At 43.8% G+C, this 20,511-nt stretch overlaps 1 protein-coding gene across 1 annotated transcript; it reads right to left on the bottom strand.

Moving 5' to 3' along the window:
* Positions 1-12,333: 12,333 nt before the first annotated feature.
* Positions 12,334-14,658, bottom strand: LOC103027793 (potassium voltage-gated channel subfamily A member 2-like). Its single transcript, XM_007242677.3, has one exon. The coding sequence runs from the start codon at positions 14,307-14,309 to the stop codon at positions 12,693-12,695; it is 1,617 nt and encodes a 538-aa protein (XP_007242739.2). The 5' UTR covers positions 14,310-14,658; the 3' UTR covers positions 12,334-12,692.
* Between the last annotated feature and the right edge of the window lie 5,853 nt (positions 14,659-20,511).

The raw sequence follows: 20,511 nt of genomic DNA, 5'->3' as shown, positions 1-20,511 counted from the left end.
AATAAAAGAGAGAGAAGGAATGACAGAGATAGAAAGAGATATAGAATGATGGAGAGAGAGACTCCATCTGGTCTCCCAGTATGATGTCACTTCCTGTTGCTGCTCTCTCCCAAATGGTGAGAAACTGGGGGTCGGCCCATCTGTACCTCAACCCCGGTTACCCCGGCAACCGCATCACCACCACCACCACCACCATCATCATCAGCACCACCACCACCATCACCATCAGCACCACCATCACCACCACCACCACCATCATCACCATCAGCACCACCACCACCATCACCACCACCACCACCATCATCACCACCATCATCACCACCATCACCATCAGCACCACCACCACCACCACCACCATCATCACCACCATCATCACCACCATCACCATCAGCACCACCACCACCATCACCACCACCACCACCACCATCACCACCACCATCACCATCATCACCACCACCACCATCACCACCACCACCACCATCACCACCACCATCACCACCATCACCACCATCATCACCACCACCATCACCACCACCACCACCATCATCACCACCATCACCACCACCATCACCACCATCACCACCATCATCACCACCACCATCACCACCACCACCATCATCACCACCACCATCACCACCACCACCACCATCACCACCACCATCATCATCACCACCACCATTATCACCATCACTCAGGGTCATGAAGATGCTCTCTCACACAAACTAACCTACAACCCCAGCAATTAGCACTGGAGATACGAGGATAATGCACAAATGATTAGTGGAGCTCTATAAAATACTGATTGATGGTTCATGGTTGTATACATATATACATATGTATATATATAATTTAAAATTAAAATATAATATAATTAAAAAAACAGAATAAGAAAAAGCAAAGTCTCAAGATGAGTAGTAAAATTGAAATCAAGCTAAAATCTGTTTAAATTTGGACACAAGAATAAGAATTCAGAACTTATTTTGCTTATTTTGAGTCAAATTACTTAAATACTTAAAATAAAGTAAAAATTCTAAGTATAAGTATTCCTAAATAATCAATATGATCTAAAACTTACACAATGTGATATCAGAGAAAGATTTAGTGTTCTGCAGTGTGGACAGCGACAATATATAAAACACTACGTATGACCTTTTTTGCTTACAGTGCACTAATATCACACTGCTGAGTTAGATACCTGTGTGTGTGTGTGTGTGTGTGTGTGTGTGTGTGTGTAGTCCACCTGAAGGTCAGTAGAAGCAGGTCAATGCAGAAAAAAAAAACAAACGTCACCAGAACATTCCTCACCAACACAGCAAGAGAGTTCAGCTAAAACCTGTTATCTCCAGACCTGAACCCCATTAAAAACCTCTGGAATATAATCAAGAGGAAGATGGATGATCACAAACCATCAAACCACCAAACTGAACTGCTTGAATTTCTGCACCAGGAGTAAAGCAGCATAAAGTTATCCAAAAGCAGTGTGTAAGACTGGTGGAGGAGGAGAACATGATGCCAAGATGCATGAAAAAAAACTGTGATTAAAAACCAACCAGGGTTATTCCACCAAATATTGATTATTTCTGAACTCTTAAAACTTTATGAATATGAACTTGTTTTCTTTGCATTATTTAAGGTCTGAAAGCTCTGCATCTTTTTTGTTATTTCAGCCATTTCTCATTTTCTGTAAATAAATGCTCTAAATGAGAATATTTTTATTTGTAATTTGGGAGAAATGTTGTCTGTAGTTTATAGAATAAAACAACAATGTTCATTTTACTCAAACATAAACCTATAAATAGCAGAATTAGACAATCTGATTATTTTGAAGTGCTCTCTTAATATTTTTGGAGCTGTATACTGATTAAGCACTTATTTCTACACCTGTTGTCCATCATGTTTTCAGCTCCACTTATCATATATTTCACTCTGTAGTTGTAAAATAATTCCAGACTGTAGTTGTGTTTGTGTTTCTCTGTATGTCTTATTTTTCCTTTCCTTATTTTCACCCTGTTCTTCAATACCCAGAACCCACAGGATAGAAAACCACCACAGAGATACAGCTGTTATTATTTGATCAGCATCCTTCGGGGGGGCAGCATCCTTTGGGCAGCATCCTATGGAGATCAGAATCCTTCGGGCAGCATCTTTTAGGCATCATCCTTCAGGCAGCATCCTTCGGGGGGCAGAATCTTTCGGGCATGATCTTTCGGGCAGCATCCTTTGGGCAGCATCCTTTAGGTAGCATCTTTTAGGCATCATCCTTCAGGCAGCATCCTTCGGGCAGCATCTTTTAGGCATCATCCTTCAGGGGCAGCATCCTTCTGGAAGCATCCTTCGGGCAGCATCTTACGGGCAGCATCCTTTAGGGAGCACCCTTTGAGCAGCATCCTTCGGGCAGCATCTTTCGGGCAGCATCTTTCGAGCAGCATCTTTCGAGCAGCATCTTTCGGGCAGCATCTTTCGAGCAGCATCTTTCGAGCAGCATCTTTCGAGCAGCATCTTTCGAGCAGCATCCTTCGGGCAGCATCCTTTGAGCAGCATCCTTTGAGCAGCATCCTTTGAGCAGCATCCTTCGAGCAGCATCCTTCAGGCAGCATCTTTTAGGCATCATGCTTCAGGCAGCATCCTTCGGGCAGCATCCTTCGGGCAGCATCTTTTAGGCATCATCCTTCGGGCAGCATCCTTTGGGCAGCATCCTTCGGGCAGCATCTTTCGGGCAGCATCCTTCAGGCAGCATCTTTCAGGCAGCATCTTTCGGGCAGCATCTTTCGAGCAGCATCCTTCGGGCAGCATCCTTCGGGCAGCATCCTTCGAGCAGCATCCTTCGAGCAGCATCCTTCAGGCAGCATCTTTCGGGGGCAGCATCCTTCGGGCAGCATCCTTCGGGCAGCATCTTTCGGGGGCAGCATCCTTCGGGCAGCATCCTTCGGGCAGCATCCTTCGAGCAGCATCCTTCGGGCAGCATCTTTCGGGCAGCATCTTTCGGGCAGCATCTTTCGGGCAGCATCTTTCGGGCAGCATCTTTCGGGCAGCATCTTTCGAGCAGCATCTTTCAAGCAGCATCCTTCGGGCAGCATCCTTTGAGCAGCATCCTTTGAGCAGCATCCTTTGAGCAGCATCCTTCGAGCAGCATCCTTCAGGCAGCATCTTTTAGGCATCATGCTTCAGGCAGCATCCTTCGGGCAGCATCCTTCGGGCAGCATCTTTTAGGCATCATCCTTCGGGCAGCATCCTTCGGGCAGCATCCTTTGGGCAGCATCCTTCGGGCAGCATCTTTCGGGCAGCATCCTTCAGGCAGCATCTTTCAGGCAGCATCTTTCGGGCAGCATCTTTCGAGCAGCATCCTTCGGGCAGCATCCTTCGGGCAGCATCCTTCGAGCAGCATCCTTCGAGCAGCATCCTTCAGGCAGCATCTTTCGGGGGCAGCATCCTTCGGGCAGCATCCTTCGGGCAGCATCTTTCGGGGGCAGCATCCTTCGGGCAGCATCCTTCGGGCAGCATCCTTCGAGCAGCATCCTTCGGGCAGCATCTTTCGGGCAGCATCTTTCGGGCAGCATCTTTCGGGGGCAGCATCCTTCGGGCAGCATCCTTCGGGCAGCATCCTTCGGGCAACATCCTTCGGGCAGCATCTTTCGGGCAGCATCCTTCGGGCAGCATCTTTCGGGCAGCATCTTTCGGGCAGCATCCTTCAGGCAGCATCTTTCGAGCAGCATCTTTCGAGCAGCATCTTTCGGGCAGCATCCTTCGGGCAGCATCCTTCGGGTAGCATAATTTGGGCAACATCCTTTAGGCAGCATCTTTTAGGCATCATCCTTCGGGGGCAGCATCCTTCGGGCAGCATCTTTCGAGCAGCATCTTTCGAGCAGCATCCTTCAGGCAGCATCCTTCGGGTAGCATCATTTGGGCAGCATCCTTTAGGCAGCATCTTTTAGGCATCATCCTTCAGGGCCAGCATCCTTTGGGCAGCATCCTTTGGGCAGCATCCTTCGGGTAGCATCCTTTGGAGATCAGCATCTTTCGGGCAGCATCCTTCGGGCAGCATCTTTCAGGCAGCATCCTTCGGGCAGTATCCTTGAGGTAGCATCATTTGGGCAGCATCCTTTAGGCAGCATCTTTTAGGCATCATCCTTCAGGGCAGCATCCTTCGGGCAGCATCCTTCGGGTAGCATCCTTTAGGGAGCACCCTTTGGGAAGCATCCTTTGGAGATCAGCATCCTTCGGGCAGCATCCTTTTGTACTACTAATAATAATAGCTGTTATGTGGTGGTTTTCTATCCTGTGGGTTCTGAGTATTGAAGAACAGGATGAAAATAAGGAGACAAATAAAATATACAGAGAAACACAAAGAGTGACCAAAGTAGCAGTGTCAAAAATTTGGCATATTGTATTGTAAGCTCCACCCCCAGCCCCGCCCACACTGAAACACACAGAGGACCAGGCGGTGCTTATATGGATCAGTTTTATACAGCAACGTTAAACACACCCGACAGCACACAACAGAACTGATGGAGCTAGCATCATTAGCGTTAGCCGCCGCGTCCTGTTTTAGCACAGCAGAAGGCGAGGAGGGCGTGAAGGAGCACTTTAGTGAGCTTCACACACTTATAGCAGCTTAAATATCACAACCATACACACACACACACAAACACCCTACACACTTCTTAATATACACCCTATTCCAGCTACAAGGTGCTGATGCTTTTGGATCTGAATTTTTAAACACTTAACACACAAGTGTTAAACAAACCAAAATACTCTGTGAAGTATTTAGGTGCTCTTATCTGCGGAGCTGTTAACTTGTTCTTCCTTTCCTTTGGCGGTCCTGATGAGTGCCAATTCCATCATTATAATGTTTTTGAAGGTCTTTGCAGTGGCTGCACTTGAGGATACTTTCAAAGTTCTTGAAATTCTTCTTTTCAGATTGACTGATGTTCATTTTTTTCTTAAAGTATTTTATTCTTTATTTAGTTGAGTAGTTGTTTCTTCTCATAACCTGGATTCGAACATTACTCAAATATTCACTATTCACTGTATACCTGTAACTCTACCTCTTCACTACTTTACTTTAACTGATGCTCTCAAACACTTTATTAAGAGACAAGAAATTCAAGTAATTAACTCTTGATGAGTTCAGCACAGCTGTTAACTGAAAGCCTGAATTCCAGGTGACTCAAACAGTAGAGGGCGCTACACTGAGTGACTGTATTGATTAGATGAGAATGTAAGAAAGGAGTAATGTAAAAGGGAGTAACGAGGGATGAACAAAAAACAACAAATAAACGAGTGCAAGTCAGAACAACAGTGAATTAGTTCTCTGGGACCTGCCTGGAGCTATGCCACTCTCAAGCCAATGGAAACTTTGATATGCTGTAGTCTAGACTAAGCCACACCCCTTTGAGGCAGTATAAATGTTAAAATACTGCAGTCTAGACAAGGCCACACCCCTTTTTAAGACAGCGTAAATTTTCTATATGATGGAGACTTGGTTAAGCCACACCCCATTCTGGGCCAGTGACAATTTTGATATGCTGGAGTCTAGCCTAAGCTATCCCTCTCTTTAGCCAATGGAAACTTTTAAATACTGGAGACTAGGCTAAACCATGCCCATTTTTGAGGCAGTGTAAATGTGGATATGCTGGAGTCAAAACTAAACCACGCCCCTTTGTGAGCCAATGTAAATTTTGATTTGCTGGAGAGAAGAATAAGCTATGCCTCTCTTTAGCCAATGGAAACTTACTGAGAAATACTGGAGACTAGGCTAAACCACACCCCTTTTCGAGCCAGTGTAATTTTTTTTGTGCTGGAATCTAGACTAAGCCACACCCCTCTCGAGTCAATGGAAACTTTGATATAATAAGATCTATGCTAAACCACACTGCTTTTGACTAAGCCACGCCCCTCTCATGTCAGTGGAAACTTTTACATACTTTTTACATACTTTTACATACTGGAGCCACACCCCTCTTGAGGTAATAGAAAAATTGGACATACATATTTGAGCCAATGGAAATGTAAAAATGCTGGAGACTAGGCAAAATCACGCCCCTCTACAATAAACCACGCCCCTCCCATGTCTGTAAATGTTCATATGTTGGAGACTAGGCTAAGCCACACCCCCTTTTTGAGCCAACAGAATCTAGGCTAAACCACGCCCCTTTTTGAGCCAATGGAAACTTTGATATACTGAAGTCTTGGCTAAGCCCCGCCCCTCTCTGGTTCCTGTGGACACTGGTCTGGTTCTGTAAAAGGTTCTGCAGCACCTTGTGTTTGGAACAGGGTTCTATGTGTATCTATAGAGCTATAGATATTCTGAATGGGACTAATAAAGGCAGGTGGCGCTGTAGAGCCAGAACCGAGGTGGGGCTTCCAGTGCAGATCCATGTCCAGCAGGTCCAGAGCAGAGACAGAACAGTCCAACAGAACCTCCACCAGAACCTCCACCAGAACCTCCACCTGGCCTTCATCCTCTTCATCCTCCTCACCACTGCTCCACACAGCTGTAGAGAAATAAAACAGAGTTTGGTGTCAGAAATCATTTGCTTCTATGAATCTTTTGGCTCCTCCCTTATTGTGACATCACAATAAGGAAACATGCAAAGAACCATCCTGGCTCCACCCCTCTGCCGTCAATTCCCACCAGAGCCCTGCCCACTAAATCAGTAAAAAAAAAAATTCAAGAACTTCAGACAGTACACAACAGGATTAACCAGCAGACTTTTTCTGAGGGAGGGATCTGTACCTACTGTATATGGGAAGTCAGCAGATGTCAGCAATTTTTTTTTCTGCTTCTGTCACAGTTAAGCATTAAAAAAGCTAACACTAACGTGTGGTAAACGTACAGCGTAAACATGGGGCGTAGCCAGAAACAGCTTATTTGCATAAAAGTGACAGAGTGCTTAAACGGCTCCTTCTGAAAGGGACTAAAACTGGTATAAATAGGGCTGCTGATAATTTAAGTTTGATACTGATGAAAGAGGCACTAATTTGGTTTGTTAGCTAATTTGAGTAGCGAAGCTACACTAAGCTAACTGTTTAGAAGAGACTCTATCCAACCAAGGAGAGCACCGATGGATAGACTGATGGATGGATGGATGGATGGATGGATGGATGGACTCTATCCAACCAGGGGATGGATGCTTTACTGATCCCAAAGGAAGTTCAGCAGACAGTAGCAGTTACACAATACAGTAGAAACAAACAACAATTAAAAGGGAGGTGCAGTAAGAAATATAAAAGTATAGAAGATTCTTAACAGAGATTTGAAATAATATTAACTATACCGTATAAAATATAAATAAAATACAAAATGCTGGAAGAACATGTACACAACAAAACACAAGGGAATTTGATTTAAAAGCTAGAAGCTAAAATGTGAGAGCTGTATGGGTGGAGGAATGGATGCTAATTTGTTAGTTGGAAAGCTAAGCTACACTAAGCTAAGCTAATTATATGAAAGGGAAACTAGGTGGCCAAACTAAGCTTCAGATTTATAACTGTGCAAAGGTTTTATCAGTTAACTGACGCTTTATTATGATGTCATGTGAAACACAAGAATGTACTTTATTCGTTTAAGCCAACAAACAAACAAACAAGCAAACAAACAAACAAACAAGCAAACAAACAAACAAACAAAACTAACTAACTAACAGCTGCTACAGAAACTGGGATATAAACTACAGGTTTATTTTCTCAGGGTGATTCTGACTGACCTGAATAAGCAGAGATGTTTCCTGACCTGATTCTGAGGTTCTGAGGTAAAGGACAGTAAAGTGCAGTTCTGCCTCAGGAAATACATTACTCTATAATCTTACTTTAGATACGGTGCACCGTATAACCTCACTCAGAGTGCAGGACTGAGATAAATTCATACAGTCTATATTCACTCCTTCCTCCTGTCTGGTTTAAACAGCAGCAGATCTTCTGAATATATCTACACTGATGGGTGTGGTGTTCTGGAAATGAGGTGTGTTCAGGTACATTTCTGGAGTTTTATCTTGTTTATCTTGGTAACAGAAAACACAGGAGCTCCACTGACTGAATACAACCTAGACAGACGCCAACAGTCAGACGTTCATCGCTATCTCGGTAACACAGGCGCCGTGCCGAGCCGAGCGTACACCCCCACTTATTACACACACATGAACACACAGCAGCACAAACCCAACTTTTACATCAACAATAAACAGAATAGTAAATAAAATAACATTGCTGTTCCCGTAAATGAGCTGCTGGAGCTCCTTCACAGCGTCAACCAGCAGCTCAGTTTCCTCTGCTGAGAAGAGTTTGTTGAACACGTCTAGGTAGCTGCACCGTTACAATAGCAATCCACCAAAGTCAGAGCTCACCTGGTTCTACTCTTAAAGAGAATGATGAGCTCTTAAAGAGACACTCTGATTGGTTTATTTCACGTTACGCCCAAAATTAACCACACCCATGATTAATTAAGATAATTAGTACATGACTTTTGTGAGTTTGAGACGCACAAGGTTTACTTTTCCCATCTTTGCTGATGGTATTGCTAGATGGTTGCTGAGGTGCTTTCTATACAGTTGCTGAGGTTTTGCTATACGGTTGCATAGATTCTTTATAGGGTTGCTAAAGTATTTCTATACAGTTGCTTAGATGCTTTGAAGGGTTGCTAAGATATTTCTATACAGTTGCTAAGGTGCTTTTTTAGATGGTTGTGGAGGTGTTGCTAGATAATTGCTGATGTGCTTTCTCTATGGTTGCTGAGATGCTTGCTAGATTGTTGCTATGGTGCTTTCTGGGTGGGGCTTGGTAGGTGGTTGCTGTGGTGTTGCTATGGTTAAGCATGTCCCACAAGTTTGGCATCTCAGTGCAGAGCATTAAAGTGTTAAATTAATCAGTGTGTTCTATTAAACTCACTTTAAAAGCCACTAGCTAGATTGTTACTGTGGTTCTGAAGATATGGGGCGGATCCTGACCCGGTTCTGAGGCACTGGGGAATGAGATCAGCGGGTCGATTAGTGAAGAGAGGGATGCAGGGAAGAGTCAGAAAGTGCAACCGAGCGTTAATGCTTTAGGACACATAAGAAAGCAGTGTGTGTTAGTGTGTATCAGTGTGTATTAGTGTGTATTAGTGTGTATTAGTGTGTATAAGTGTGTATTAGTGTGTATTAAAGTGTGCAGGTCGGGGTAGTGGATCCGGCGCTGTTGGATCAGTGGTGCAGAAAGAGGCTCCTGTAGAATCACAGCATGGCCTAGATTCAGAACCAGCCTCTGTTCATACACCCGTCACCCTGCATTTACCCCCCCAGCTCCTCCCCCAGCACCCCGACACAGCCAATCACAGCTCAGATACACACTTCACTACACGTCCAATCACTTATAAACACCCTCCTCCAATCAATACGTTCGGCTACTAAAAAAAAAGTTAACTATGATGAACTTTAAAAGTATCCTCAAGTGTAGTTACTGCAAAGACCATTAAAATGATGGAACTGGCACTCATCAGGACCGCCTCCGGAAAGGATAGAAGAGCGAGAGTTTCCTCTGTTGTACAGGATGAGTTTATCAGAGTTTTCAGCCTCAGAAACCACAAGTTAACAAACAGCTCCTCAGATAAGAGTATCTAAATACTTCACAGAGTATTTTAGTTTGTTTAACACTGTTTTTAAGTTACTACATGATTCATTATGTGTTCCTTCATAATCTGATACATCACTTTATTATTCATTTACATACATATATATACATATATATATATTATTATGTATATATTGTTGTGACATCACTTCTGCTCACCAGCTGCAGTAACAGTACCAACCACAGGGTGGCACCACTGACCCAGTCATCCCTCTCTCTCACACACACACACACACAGTGGGTGTGGCCTGGCCTGCTGTGTTGGTTTGTGACCTTTGACCCAGTTAATCCGCTGTAAGTGAATAGAGATGATTTATATTAAAATAATCAATAAAGGAGGTCAGACCTGCTCTCCACTCACCTTCAGCCGACACTGATTATAAAAAGAGAGTGTGTGTGTGTGTGTGTGTGTGTGTGTGTGTGTGTCTGACATCATGAAAAAGCCCAGAAATAATCTCCTTACCAGCAGAGTGTCTGATCATAAATCAATAACTGATCTTTTATAATCAATAACTCATATTTTACTCACTGATCAATAAACATACTGTTCAGAACATCCAGTTCTACCAATCATACTCATTCTGTACATTAGAGGGAGCTCTATCACACACACACAGGAAACAACTGGGGTATCGATCAATACTGATCAATCAGTCAATGATCAAAGGTATCAATAATCTGTTAATTGTCTTTGTTATTAATTCCTTAATTTCTCCACATAGATATTATTTAATTTAAAATGTTTAATTTTAGCATTAAATTCTGCTACACTTTCACTTACTGTTAATCGTACACTGCTGATCAATAACTGATAATATTGATCAGCACATAATCAGTCACATCAATATTAATAATAGACATAAGGCTTCAGCATCAATTACTGACATGTTTCATTATATATTAATAAATACTGTACATATTGATCACTAGTATGACCTACTGATCTAATGAATCAGTTAATTATCAATACTGTCAGTTATCAATCAATAGAATAAGTTTTTAATAATCAGAATTAGTTACTGCTCAGAAGCATCAAACATTGATAAGATTGATTAACCATTATTGATCAATTTTACATTATTTGCCCACTTATGGTGATAGTCAATATTATCAGTTATTAGTCAATAGTATATTATTGGTTAGCAGAATTAGTTATTGATGAGTGAAAAATGTTATTGATATCCATTTATTGCTCATATCAGTTATTAATATATCGATCAACAGTATTATTGATTAGTAGTATCTTTTCCTGATCAATAGTATCAGTTTTTATCAGTAGTAAGATTCTAATCAGCAGATACTTATGAGTAGTATCATTTATTAATGATGTAATAGCATCGGTAACTGATCACTAGTATCTATTTATCTATTTATTGGTTATTTGTCAATGTAATTTTTAAATGTAATATAATATATTATATCATATTGATTATCAGAACTGATCATTATCAGCTATTTTTAACACTTAATAGTTGATCAACAATATCAATTATTGATCAACAGTTTCAAACATTGATCAACATTATTAGTAATTAGTCAGCAGTATTAATCATTGATCAACAGTATTAATCCTTAAACAACAGTATTAAATATTAATCATGAGTATTAATCATTGATCAACAGTATTAATTATTAACCAGCAGTATTAATTATTGATCGGTAGTATTAACCATTGATCAACAGTATGAATCATTGATCAACAGTTTTAAGCATCGATCATCAGTATTAATCATCGATCATCAGTATTAACCATTGATCAACAGTTTTAAGCATCGATCATCAGTATTAATCATCGATCATCAGTATTAAACATCGGTCATCAGTATTAATTATTGATCAACAGTATTTATTGTTGATGAGCAGTATTAATCATTGATCGACAGTTTGAATCATGAATGAACAGTATTAATGATTAATGAACAGTATTAATCATTAATCAACAGTTTTAATCATTGATTATCAGTATTAATTATTGATCAACAGTATTAATCCTTTATCAACAGTAGTAATCATTGATCAGCAGCATAAATCATTGATCAATAGTCTTAATCATTGATCAACAGTATCAATCAATAAGCAACAGAATTAATAATTGATCATCAGTATTAATCATTAATGATTAATTTTAGCAGAATAGTTGTATCATCGTATATTGATATTATATATAGGTCATATACTTTATTTATAGATTACTCAGCAGTATCAGTTATTGATCAGCAGTATCAGTTATTGATCAGCAGTATCAGTTATTGAATCACCCCTCTCCTCTGTTGTTATTAGAGGTTATTATGGGCTGTGATGTTGCAGCTGAACTTTCACCTACTTCCAGCGTCACCGGCCGCACATGCTAATTAATAATAATAAGAGCTGCAGTGCATTGTGGGTAACAGACTGAATGTGTACCCACCTCAGGCGTGGATGGAGCCGCCCACAATCTTCATCATCATCATCCTCCTCATCATCATCACTGTCAGAGGCTTCGTCAGCTCCACCCCGGGACGCCGATGCCATCTGGAGGGTTGCTGTGGAAACTGGGAGAGGATGCCATGGCAACAATAGCAGGTTGCCGGGGAAACTACTGTCACTATGGTGATTGCATCACTCCGGGCACCGCCCCCCTCCCCTCAGTCTGAGTCCGAGTCCACACTAAGTCTGGTGTGTGTGAGGGGATGTAGGGGGGGGCACCTTTATACACACAACCCACAACTACTCACACACACACACACACACACACACACTATACACACACACACACACACACACACACACACACACACACACAGACTATACACACTCACACACACACACACACACTCATACTCATACTCACACACACATTCCGATTGGTGTAGCACAGCAGGTGCTCTTAGACGTACGTAAACACAGACAGAAACTGGACACAATACAAACAGACTGAAAATAAACCACGCCTCCTTTTAATCACTAATCAGAATCTTCGCATCTTCATCCTGAAGCTCCTCAGTGATGACGACGGCGATGGTGCGCTGCACTAATTGCTGAGTGACAGTGAAGTATCCGCACAAGTCCTGTCCCCGCTACGATGACGGCGTACTTTCGCGCTGGTCCTACACGTCCGTAAAGATCTTGTTAACGCAATTGTGTTTGGCCTGCAGTGCCTCCTCCATCGCCACGTACTCCGAGCGGCTGATGGAGGAGGTGCTCCGCGCCGGCCGGAGCTCGGGCGAGGGCGGTATGGGCTGGCAGCTGGCGACATGCAGGTACTGCGCCTGCTCCTCGCCCTCCGTCTCCCGGTGGTAGAAGTAGTTGAAGTTGGAGACGATGACGGGCACAGGCAGGGCGATGGTCAGCACCCCAGCGATGGCACACAACGACCCTACAATCTTGCCTCCGATGGTGACCGGGTGCATGTCTCCGTACCCTACGGTGGTCATGGTGACCACCGCCCACCAGAAGGCATCAGGGATGCTGTTGAACCCTGAGTCAGGGTCGTCAGCTTCGGCGAAGTACACAGCGCTGGAGAAGAGGATGACTCCGATGAAGAGGAAGAAGATCAGCAGTCCGAGTTCCCTCATGCTGGCTTTGAGCGTCTGGCCCAGAATCTGCAGGCCTTTGGAGTGGCGCGAGAGCTTGAAGATCCTGAAGACTCGCACCAGTCTAATGACTCGCAGGATGGCGAGAGACATGGCCTGCTGCCCACCGCCATTTCCCTGCTGCCTCTCTGCCAGCTCTGTGCCGAGCGTGATGAAGTACGGGATGATGGCAACAATGTCAATGATGTTCATGATGTTCTTGGAGAAGGTGGCTTTGCTGGGGCAAGCAAAGAACCGCACGAGAAGTTCGAAGGAGAACCAAACGATGCACAAAGTCTCCACCACGAAGAACGGGTCTGAGAAAGGAGTACCTGACAGTATCGGAGGAAGTCCGCCAGTTAAGTTGCCATGGCCGTGCATCTCGTTTGGGTAGTGGTTGAGCATGTGCAGAGGGGTTGTGCCGACCCGATCCCGAGTGACGTCGCTGTCATCGTCCCGGAATTCTGGAAGCGTCTCAAGGCAAAATATCACAATGGACACCAGGATGACCAGCACTGAGACGATGGCGATGCCACGGGCCGGACCAGAGCTCTCCGGATACTCAAAAAGGAGCCAGACTTGTCGCTGGAATTCTCCGGCCGGCAGCGCCCGTTCCTCCTCCTTGATGAAGCCCTCATCCTCACGGAACTTCTCCATAGCCTCCTCGCCAAGTTCGTAGAAGCGAATCTCCTCTGTAAAGACATCGATGGGCACATTGACCGGTCGCCTCACTCGCCCGCCGGACTGGTAGTAGTACAGGATGGCGTCAAAGCTGGGTCGGTTCCGGTCGAAGAAGTACTCGTTCCGAAGTGGGTCAAAGTAAGCGGTGCGCTTCCTCGGGTCACCTAGCAGGGTCTCGGGGAACTGCGCCAGGGTTTTGAGCTGGGTCTCAAAGCGCAGGCCGGAGATGTTGATGACCACCCTCTCGCAGCACTCGTGCTCGGGCTCGTACCGATCCACAGCGTTGCTGTTCGGCTCCTCCGGTGCCCCGTCGCACGACACCACGGTCATGGTGCCCTCCGGCGTGAGCGCGGGTCCGGGAGCGTGGCCGAGGCTCAGCAGGTGGTTGTGCGCGTTGGCGCCGATGCCGCTGTTGGCGATGTTGTTGTTGACGGTGTTGTTGGAGTTCAGGAGGTGCAGGTGGTCGTCCATATAGCCGGGCACCTCCTCCTCCACCTCCTCCACCTTCTCCTTCTTCTCGTCCTCCTCGGTGAGCTTCTGACACGTACGCTCCCTCGCTTTCCCTCCCTCCCTCTCTCGCTCTCTTTCATATTATATCTCTCATTCTCTCTCTTCCTCTCCTTTCTCTCGTTCTCCCTCACTCTGTTACTCTGCGTCCTGTTTTGTTTACTCTCTCACTACTTTCACTCTTCTTTCACGTCTCCATCCTGCTCTATTACTCTCTCTGTTACTCTCTCTGTTACTCTCTCTCTTTTTCTCTTGCGCGTCTGTGTTGCACACGCTGCTGTTCTGCGTCCTCTCTCCCTCCTGCTCTCGCGCGTCTCTGTGAGCGTGTGCGTCTGTGCGCGAGTGTGTGCGTCTGTCCCCACCCATGTGGGTGGCGCTCCGCTCTCGCGCCCCGGCTCCCTCTCAGTCTGGAACTCCAGAGCGCCAGATTACTTTGATTGGCATCTTCAGTGCACCCCCTCGCGCACACTCGCTCCCTCTCTCGCGCACCTCATGCACACTCGCGCGGAGAGTTCTTTTTTCCGGTTCTACGTGCAAAACAGAGAGCAGATCATCACTTAACCCCCATGACCTTCTCACACAACTACAATCCAGAGGAATATAAACACTCAGTGTTCATCCTCAGATCAGACAGCTTTAATATAAACAAACACCTGAACAAACACAAACACCATATAAACAAAATATAAACAAACACCTGTTACACTCTAGCAGAGAAAGAAAGAAAAGAATGAAGAGAGTTAAATATTTTTCCTATTTCTCAAATTTACAATTACTACATGTGATTATTTGTTACTGTTATAATTGTGATTATTTACAGGGTTTGTTGATATTATGGTCGCTGTTGTTACTGTGATTATTGTTATTGTGATGTTTGTGGTTATTGTTACATTATTGTTTTTATTGATTTTTCTAATAATGGCTGTTGTAATTGTTGTAATTGTTGGATAATGTTGTTTTCCTTGTAGAGATGTTAATAAAGCTACAATTAATCATTCATTCATTATCAATCATTAAAGAGAATTTACATCACATGAATAATTAACTAAACCACTCAACCCCTAAACCCAAACTTAACCCTTAAACCCTTAAACCCTAAACCACTCAACCCCTAAACACCTAAACCACTCAACCCCTAAACCCAAACGCACTCAACCCCTAAACCCTAAACCACTCACCCCCTAAACCCCTAAACCCTAAACCACTCAGCCCCTAAACCACTCAACCCCTAAACCCCTAAACCCAAACTCAACCCTTAAACCCTAAACCACTCAACCCCTAAACCACTCACCCCCTAAACCCTAAAGCACTCAACCACTAAACTACTCAACCCCTAAACCCTAAACCACTCAACCCCTAAACCACTCACCCCCTAAACCCCTAAACCCTAAAGCACTCAACCCCTAAACTACTCAACCCCTAAACCCAAACCCACTCAACCCCTAAACCCAAACTTAGCCCTTAAACCCTAAACCACTCAACCCCTAAACCCTAAACCACTCACCCCTAAACCCCTATACCCTAAACCACTCAACCCCTAAACCCAAACCCACTCAACCCCTAAACCCAAACTTAACCCTTAAACCCTAAACCACTCAACCCCTAAACCCTAAACCACTCAACCCCTAAACCGCTCAACCCCTAAACCCAAACCCACTCAACCCCTAAACCCAAACTTAACCCTTTAACCCTAAACCACTCAACCCCTAAACCACTCAACCCCTAAACCACTCAACCCCTAAACCCTAAACCACTCAAGCCCTAAACCACTCAACCCCTAAACCCTAAACCACTCAACCCCTAAACCACTCAACCCCTAAACCCTAAACCACTCAACCCCTAAACCACTCAACCCCTAAAAAGGGAATGTGAGCGAACAAACACAAACTGAGAAAAAGGAATTAGGGAAAGGAATATAGCGAGAGGGATAAGGGGATGTTATAATCAGTTATTATTGATTATTGATTATGAGGAGTTTGGATCTTGGTTCGGCTCCTCAGTACTGAGCGGTTCTGACCCAGCTCTACCATCCCCCCCCCCCCCCCAGCTCTACTACCCCCCCTCCTTTATCCAGGACAGGCAGCTATAAAAGCGCTGCTCGGCCTGCTGGGAAATAAGCGGTGGGACGGCCGCGGGCCTTTAGCTCAGAACCACTAAATATAGCGAGTCCGAGCCCTTATTAACCCGCTAAATGAGGCTAGCGCACACCGCGCCACCAAACCGGCTAAAACCAGTTCACATCTGCAGAACCAACAGCCAATCAGCAACAAGATCAAACACAGTTGCAACACGTTACAAATACAGTTAAAACAACAAACTTACCTCATTACAAATACAGTCACAACTGTATACCACATAAACACAAAACACAGTGGAATATCGCATAAACATCAAACAGTGGAATACCACATAAACACCACACAATGGATACTACATAAACACAAAACACACAGTGAAATACTGCATAAACATCAAACAGTGGAATACCACAAACCCTAAACAGTGGAATATCACATCAAAACTAAACACAGTGGAATACCACATAAACACCAAACACAGTGAAATACCGCATAAACATCAAACAGTGGGATACCACAAATCCTAAACAGTGGAATATCAAAGAAAGAGTAGTACAGTTAGTACCCCCTCATTAACCCAGACCCCTCGTTAATCCAGACCACTCGTTAATCCAGACCACTCGTTAGTACAGATTCCTCATTAGTACAGAGCCCTAATTAGTAGAGACCCCTCATTAGAAGTTAACCCTCGTTGGTACAGATTCCTCGTTAGCGCAGACCTCTTGTTAGAACAGACTTCTCGTTAGCACAGACCCCTCGTTACTACAAACCCCTCGTTAGCACAGACCTCTCGTTACTACAGACCTCTCGTTAGTACAGACCTCTTGTTAGCACAGAGTCCTCATTACTACAAACCCCTCGTTAGCACAGACCTCTCGTTAGCACAGACCCCTCATTACTACAAACCCCCCATTAGCACAGACCCCTCGTTAGTACAGACCTCTCGTTACTACAGACCTCTCGTTAGTACAGACCCCTCATTAGTACAGACCCCTCGTTAGTACAGACCCCTCATTAGTACAGACCCCTCATTAGTACAGACCCCTCGTTAGTACAGAGCTCTGATTTCCTGCCCCGCAGCCATAGCAACCCAGACCCTTCCAATCAATTCCTAAAGCAGTGCTTCCTGTTTCTCACTCGTCACGGCTGCCAGCACTTCCTGTTGTGAAAAGGCTTTTTGTGGAACAGGCACTCAAAACATTAATTAACACAAAACAATCAGCCTGTCTGCAGCAGCTGCAGCACAGTCATTTACATCTGCTGCACAACCCCAATACTGACCAATCAGAAGCTCTGGCACAGCTTTAATACAGTATATTCCTCACTCAGCTCCATCATTAATAACCCTAAAAACTCACCTCTATAATAAAGATGATCAACTATTTTATTTATACTACTGTTCATCTACTCATTTCACAAAATCACAAATTACAAAATCTGCTCAACTTAATTTCATTTATTAATAATTATACAATCATGCAGTTCAGACCTTCAACACCTTACAACTTTACTGTACACAACACAAGCTTTATGTTCACCATGTCCAGAAGCTCCGCCCACTTCTCTACTGGACTTGGAGGAACCTGGAATAATCTGGACCAAAGAAGAAAAGGACCATCCAGACTGTTCTCAGGATCATGGGTCCTATCTTAGTCCCTGCACAAGGCTCACTGTGATGCCCATTGCTATCTTCCACCCCACCAACAGTCTATTCTCACTCCTTCCTCCTGCCTGGTTTAAACAGCAGCAGATCTTCTGAATATATCTACACTGATGGGCGTGGTGTTCTGGAAATGAGGTGTGTTCAGGTACATTTCTGGAGTTTTATCTTGTTTATCTTGGTAACAGAAAACACAGGAGCTCCACTGACTGAATACAACCTAGACAGGCGCCAACAGTCAGACGTTCATTGCTATCTCGGTAACACAGGCGCCGTGCCGAGCCGAGCGTACACCCCCACTTATTACACACACATGAACACACAGCAGCACAAACCCAACTTTTACATCAACAATAAACAGAATAGTAAATAAAATAACATTGCTGTTCCCGTAAATGAGCTGCTGGAGCTCCTTCACAGCGTCAACCAGCAGCTCAGTTTCCTCTGCTGAGAAGAGTTTGTTGAACACGTCCAGGTAGCTGCACCGTTACAATAGCAATCCACCAAAGACAGAGCTCACCTGATCTACTCTTAAAGAGAATGATGAGGAAGAGACACTCTGATTGGTTTATTATTTCCCGTTACGCCCAAAATTAACCACACCCATCATTAATTAAGAGACACACAGACATGCCCTAAATCAAGCTGCACAGTGCGAAGGATTTTATTTTTATAATGCCAACATCATAAAGTGGTAAAAGCTTTACTTGTTTATTAATAAATGGAATTAAGTTGAACAGATATATCATGAATTATCTTGGGTTCATACTGTCTGCAATCTACTTCTTATTTACTTTTGTCCTCTTCTAAATTCTCTTGATTTAAGTGGTCTATGCTCTCTGCGAGTAGTATTATTCTTTTTGTTTGTATTATTAACAATAATAGTAATATTTATGATGTTGTTTCTGTGTTTTAGTGCTCAGACTCTGTAGGAGGGAACCCAGCAGAACCCAGAATCCACACAGAGCTCATTAAATATTAACCGTGATGCTACTTCTGTCACCAGCAGCTGATTCCATCACACACTGCCAGACACAACATTAATACAGGCTAACAGGCTAACAGTGAATAACAGTGATATAAAAGTGAACCGCTAACAGTTAGCATGGTGCAAATGGCTTAATGCTAAGGTGTCTACTAGCTTTAATTCCCTGTTAGCGATGTTATTAGCTACAGTTAGTATTTGTGGGGCTAAAGTTTCTACCAAAAAAAAGTAAGTCCTAATTAGCATGATGCTAATACACAGTTCCAGGTTTGATGCTAATACATAGTTCCCGGTGTCTTCCATGTGTTGTTAGCGTAAGTTTCTTGGTGCTAAATACAGTTTGAGAGGTGAAAACATCTGGAAGGGTTTTGGGAATGCTAATCCAGATGTTCTGGGCTGTGTTTATGAAGGTAGCGTTTAGCGCAGGAACGTCCTGAGGCCGAACAGCTGTGTGTGATATTCAGAACGCTGAGTATTGGAACGCAGTGCTGTAGGTGTGTTTTACCATGTGGTATACATACTGAAATCTGTTTAAAGGGGATAAATTATACATTTTTTGTGTTTTTACACAAGTTAGAATACTGTATGTCAATGTTCTATACACAAAAAAAAATGTTTTTGAAGTTCTTCATATAAAATCACTCACAAATTAAGATAAAAATAAAGATTTCACCAGCTTTATTCTTATCAGTTTCAGTCCTTTTCAGAACGAGCCGTTTAAGAGCTCTGACACTTTTATGCAAATAAGCTGTTGTTTAAGCCATGTTTGACATGACAGTACACAACAGGAATAGCCATAGATAGACTTCTTCTGAGGGAGGGATCTGTACCCACTGTCTGTGGCAAGTCATCAAATGAGGTAGCATAGCAAATACCAAAGCAACAAAGCAACACTATACATATATATATCCATCTATCAGACACGAAACAACACCATAACAACCAGCTAGGACATCATTGCAACAGTACCATTTAGCAACACTACAGAAGATATTTACCTAGCTAAGTAATATCTGAGACAAACAGCAACAACCAAGAAATTCCATAGCAACCACCTAGCAGTAAACCAAGGCAATGCAACAAACACAAACTCTCCAAAAACAATACAAGCCCCAGCAAAAAAAAATACAAACAGCATCGAACTTACCCAGCTCCACGAACAGTCCACAGTTCCACAAACAGTCCACAGCTCCATGAACAGTCCACAGTTCCATGAATTGTTCACAGCTCCACGAAGAGTCCACAGCTCCACGAAGAGTCCACAGCTCCAGGACCAGTCCACAGCTCCACGAAGAGTCCACAGCTCCAGGACCAGTCCACAGCTCCACGAAGAGTCCACAGCTCCAGGACCAGTCCACAGCTCCAGGAACAGTCCACAGTTCCATGAAGAGTCCACAACTCCATGAAGAGTCCACAGCTCCATGAAGAGCCCACAGCTCCGTG

Source organism: Astyanax mexicanus, chromosome 13, assembly GCF_023375975.1.
Source record: "Astyanax mexicanus isolate ESR-SI-001 chromosome 13, AstMex3_surface, whole genome shotgun sequence".
Taxonomy (NCBI): Eukaryota; Metazoa; Chordata; class Actinopteri; order Characiformes; family Acestrorhamphidae; genus Astyanax; species Astyanax mexicanus.
Note: the sequence above shows the minus strand (reverse complement) of the source record. Positions and strands in the feature narration are given on the sequence as shown.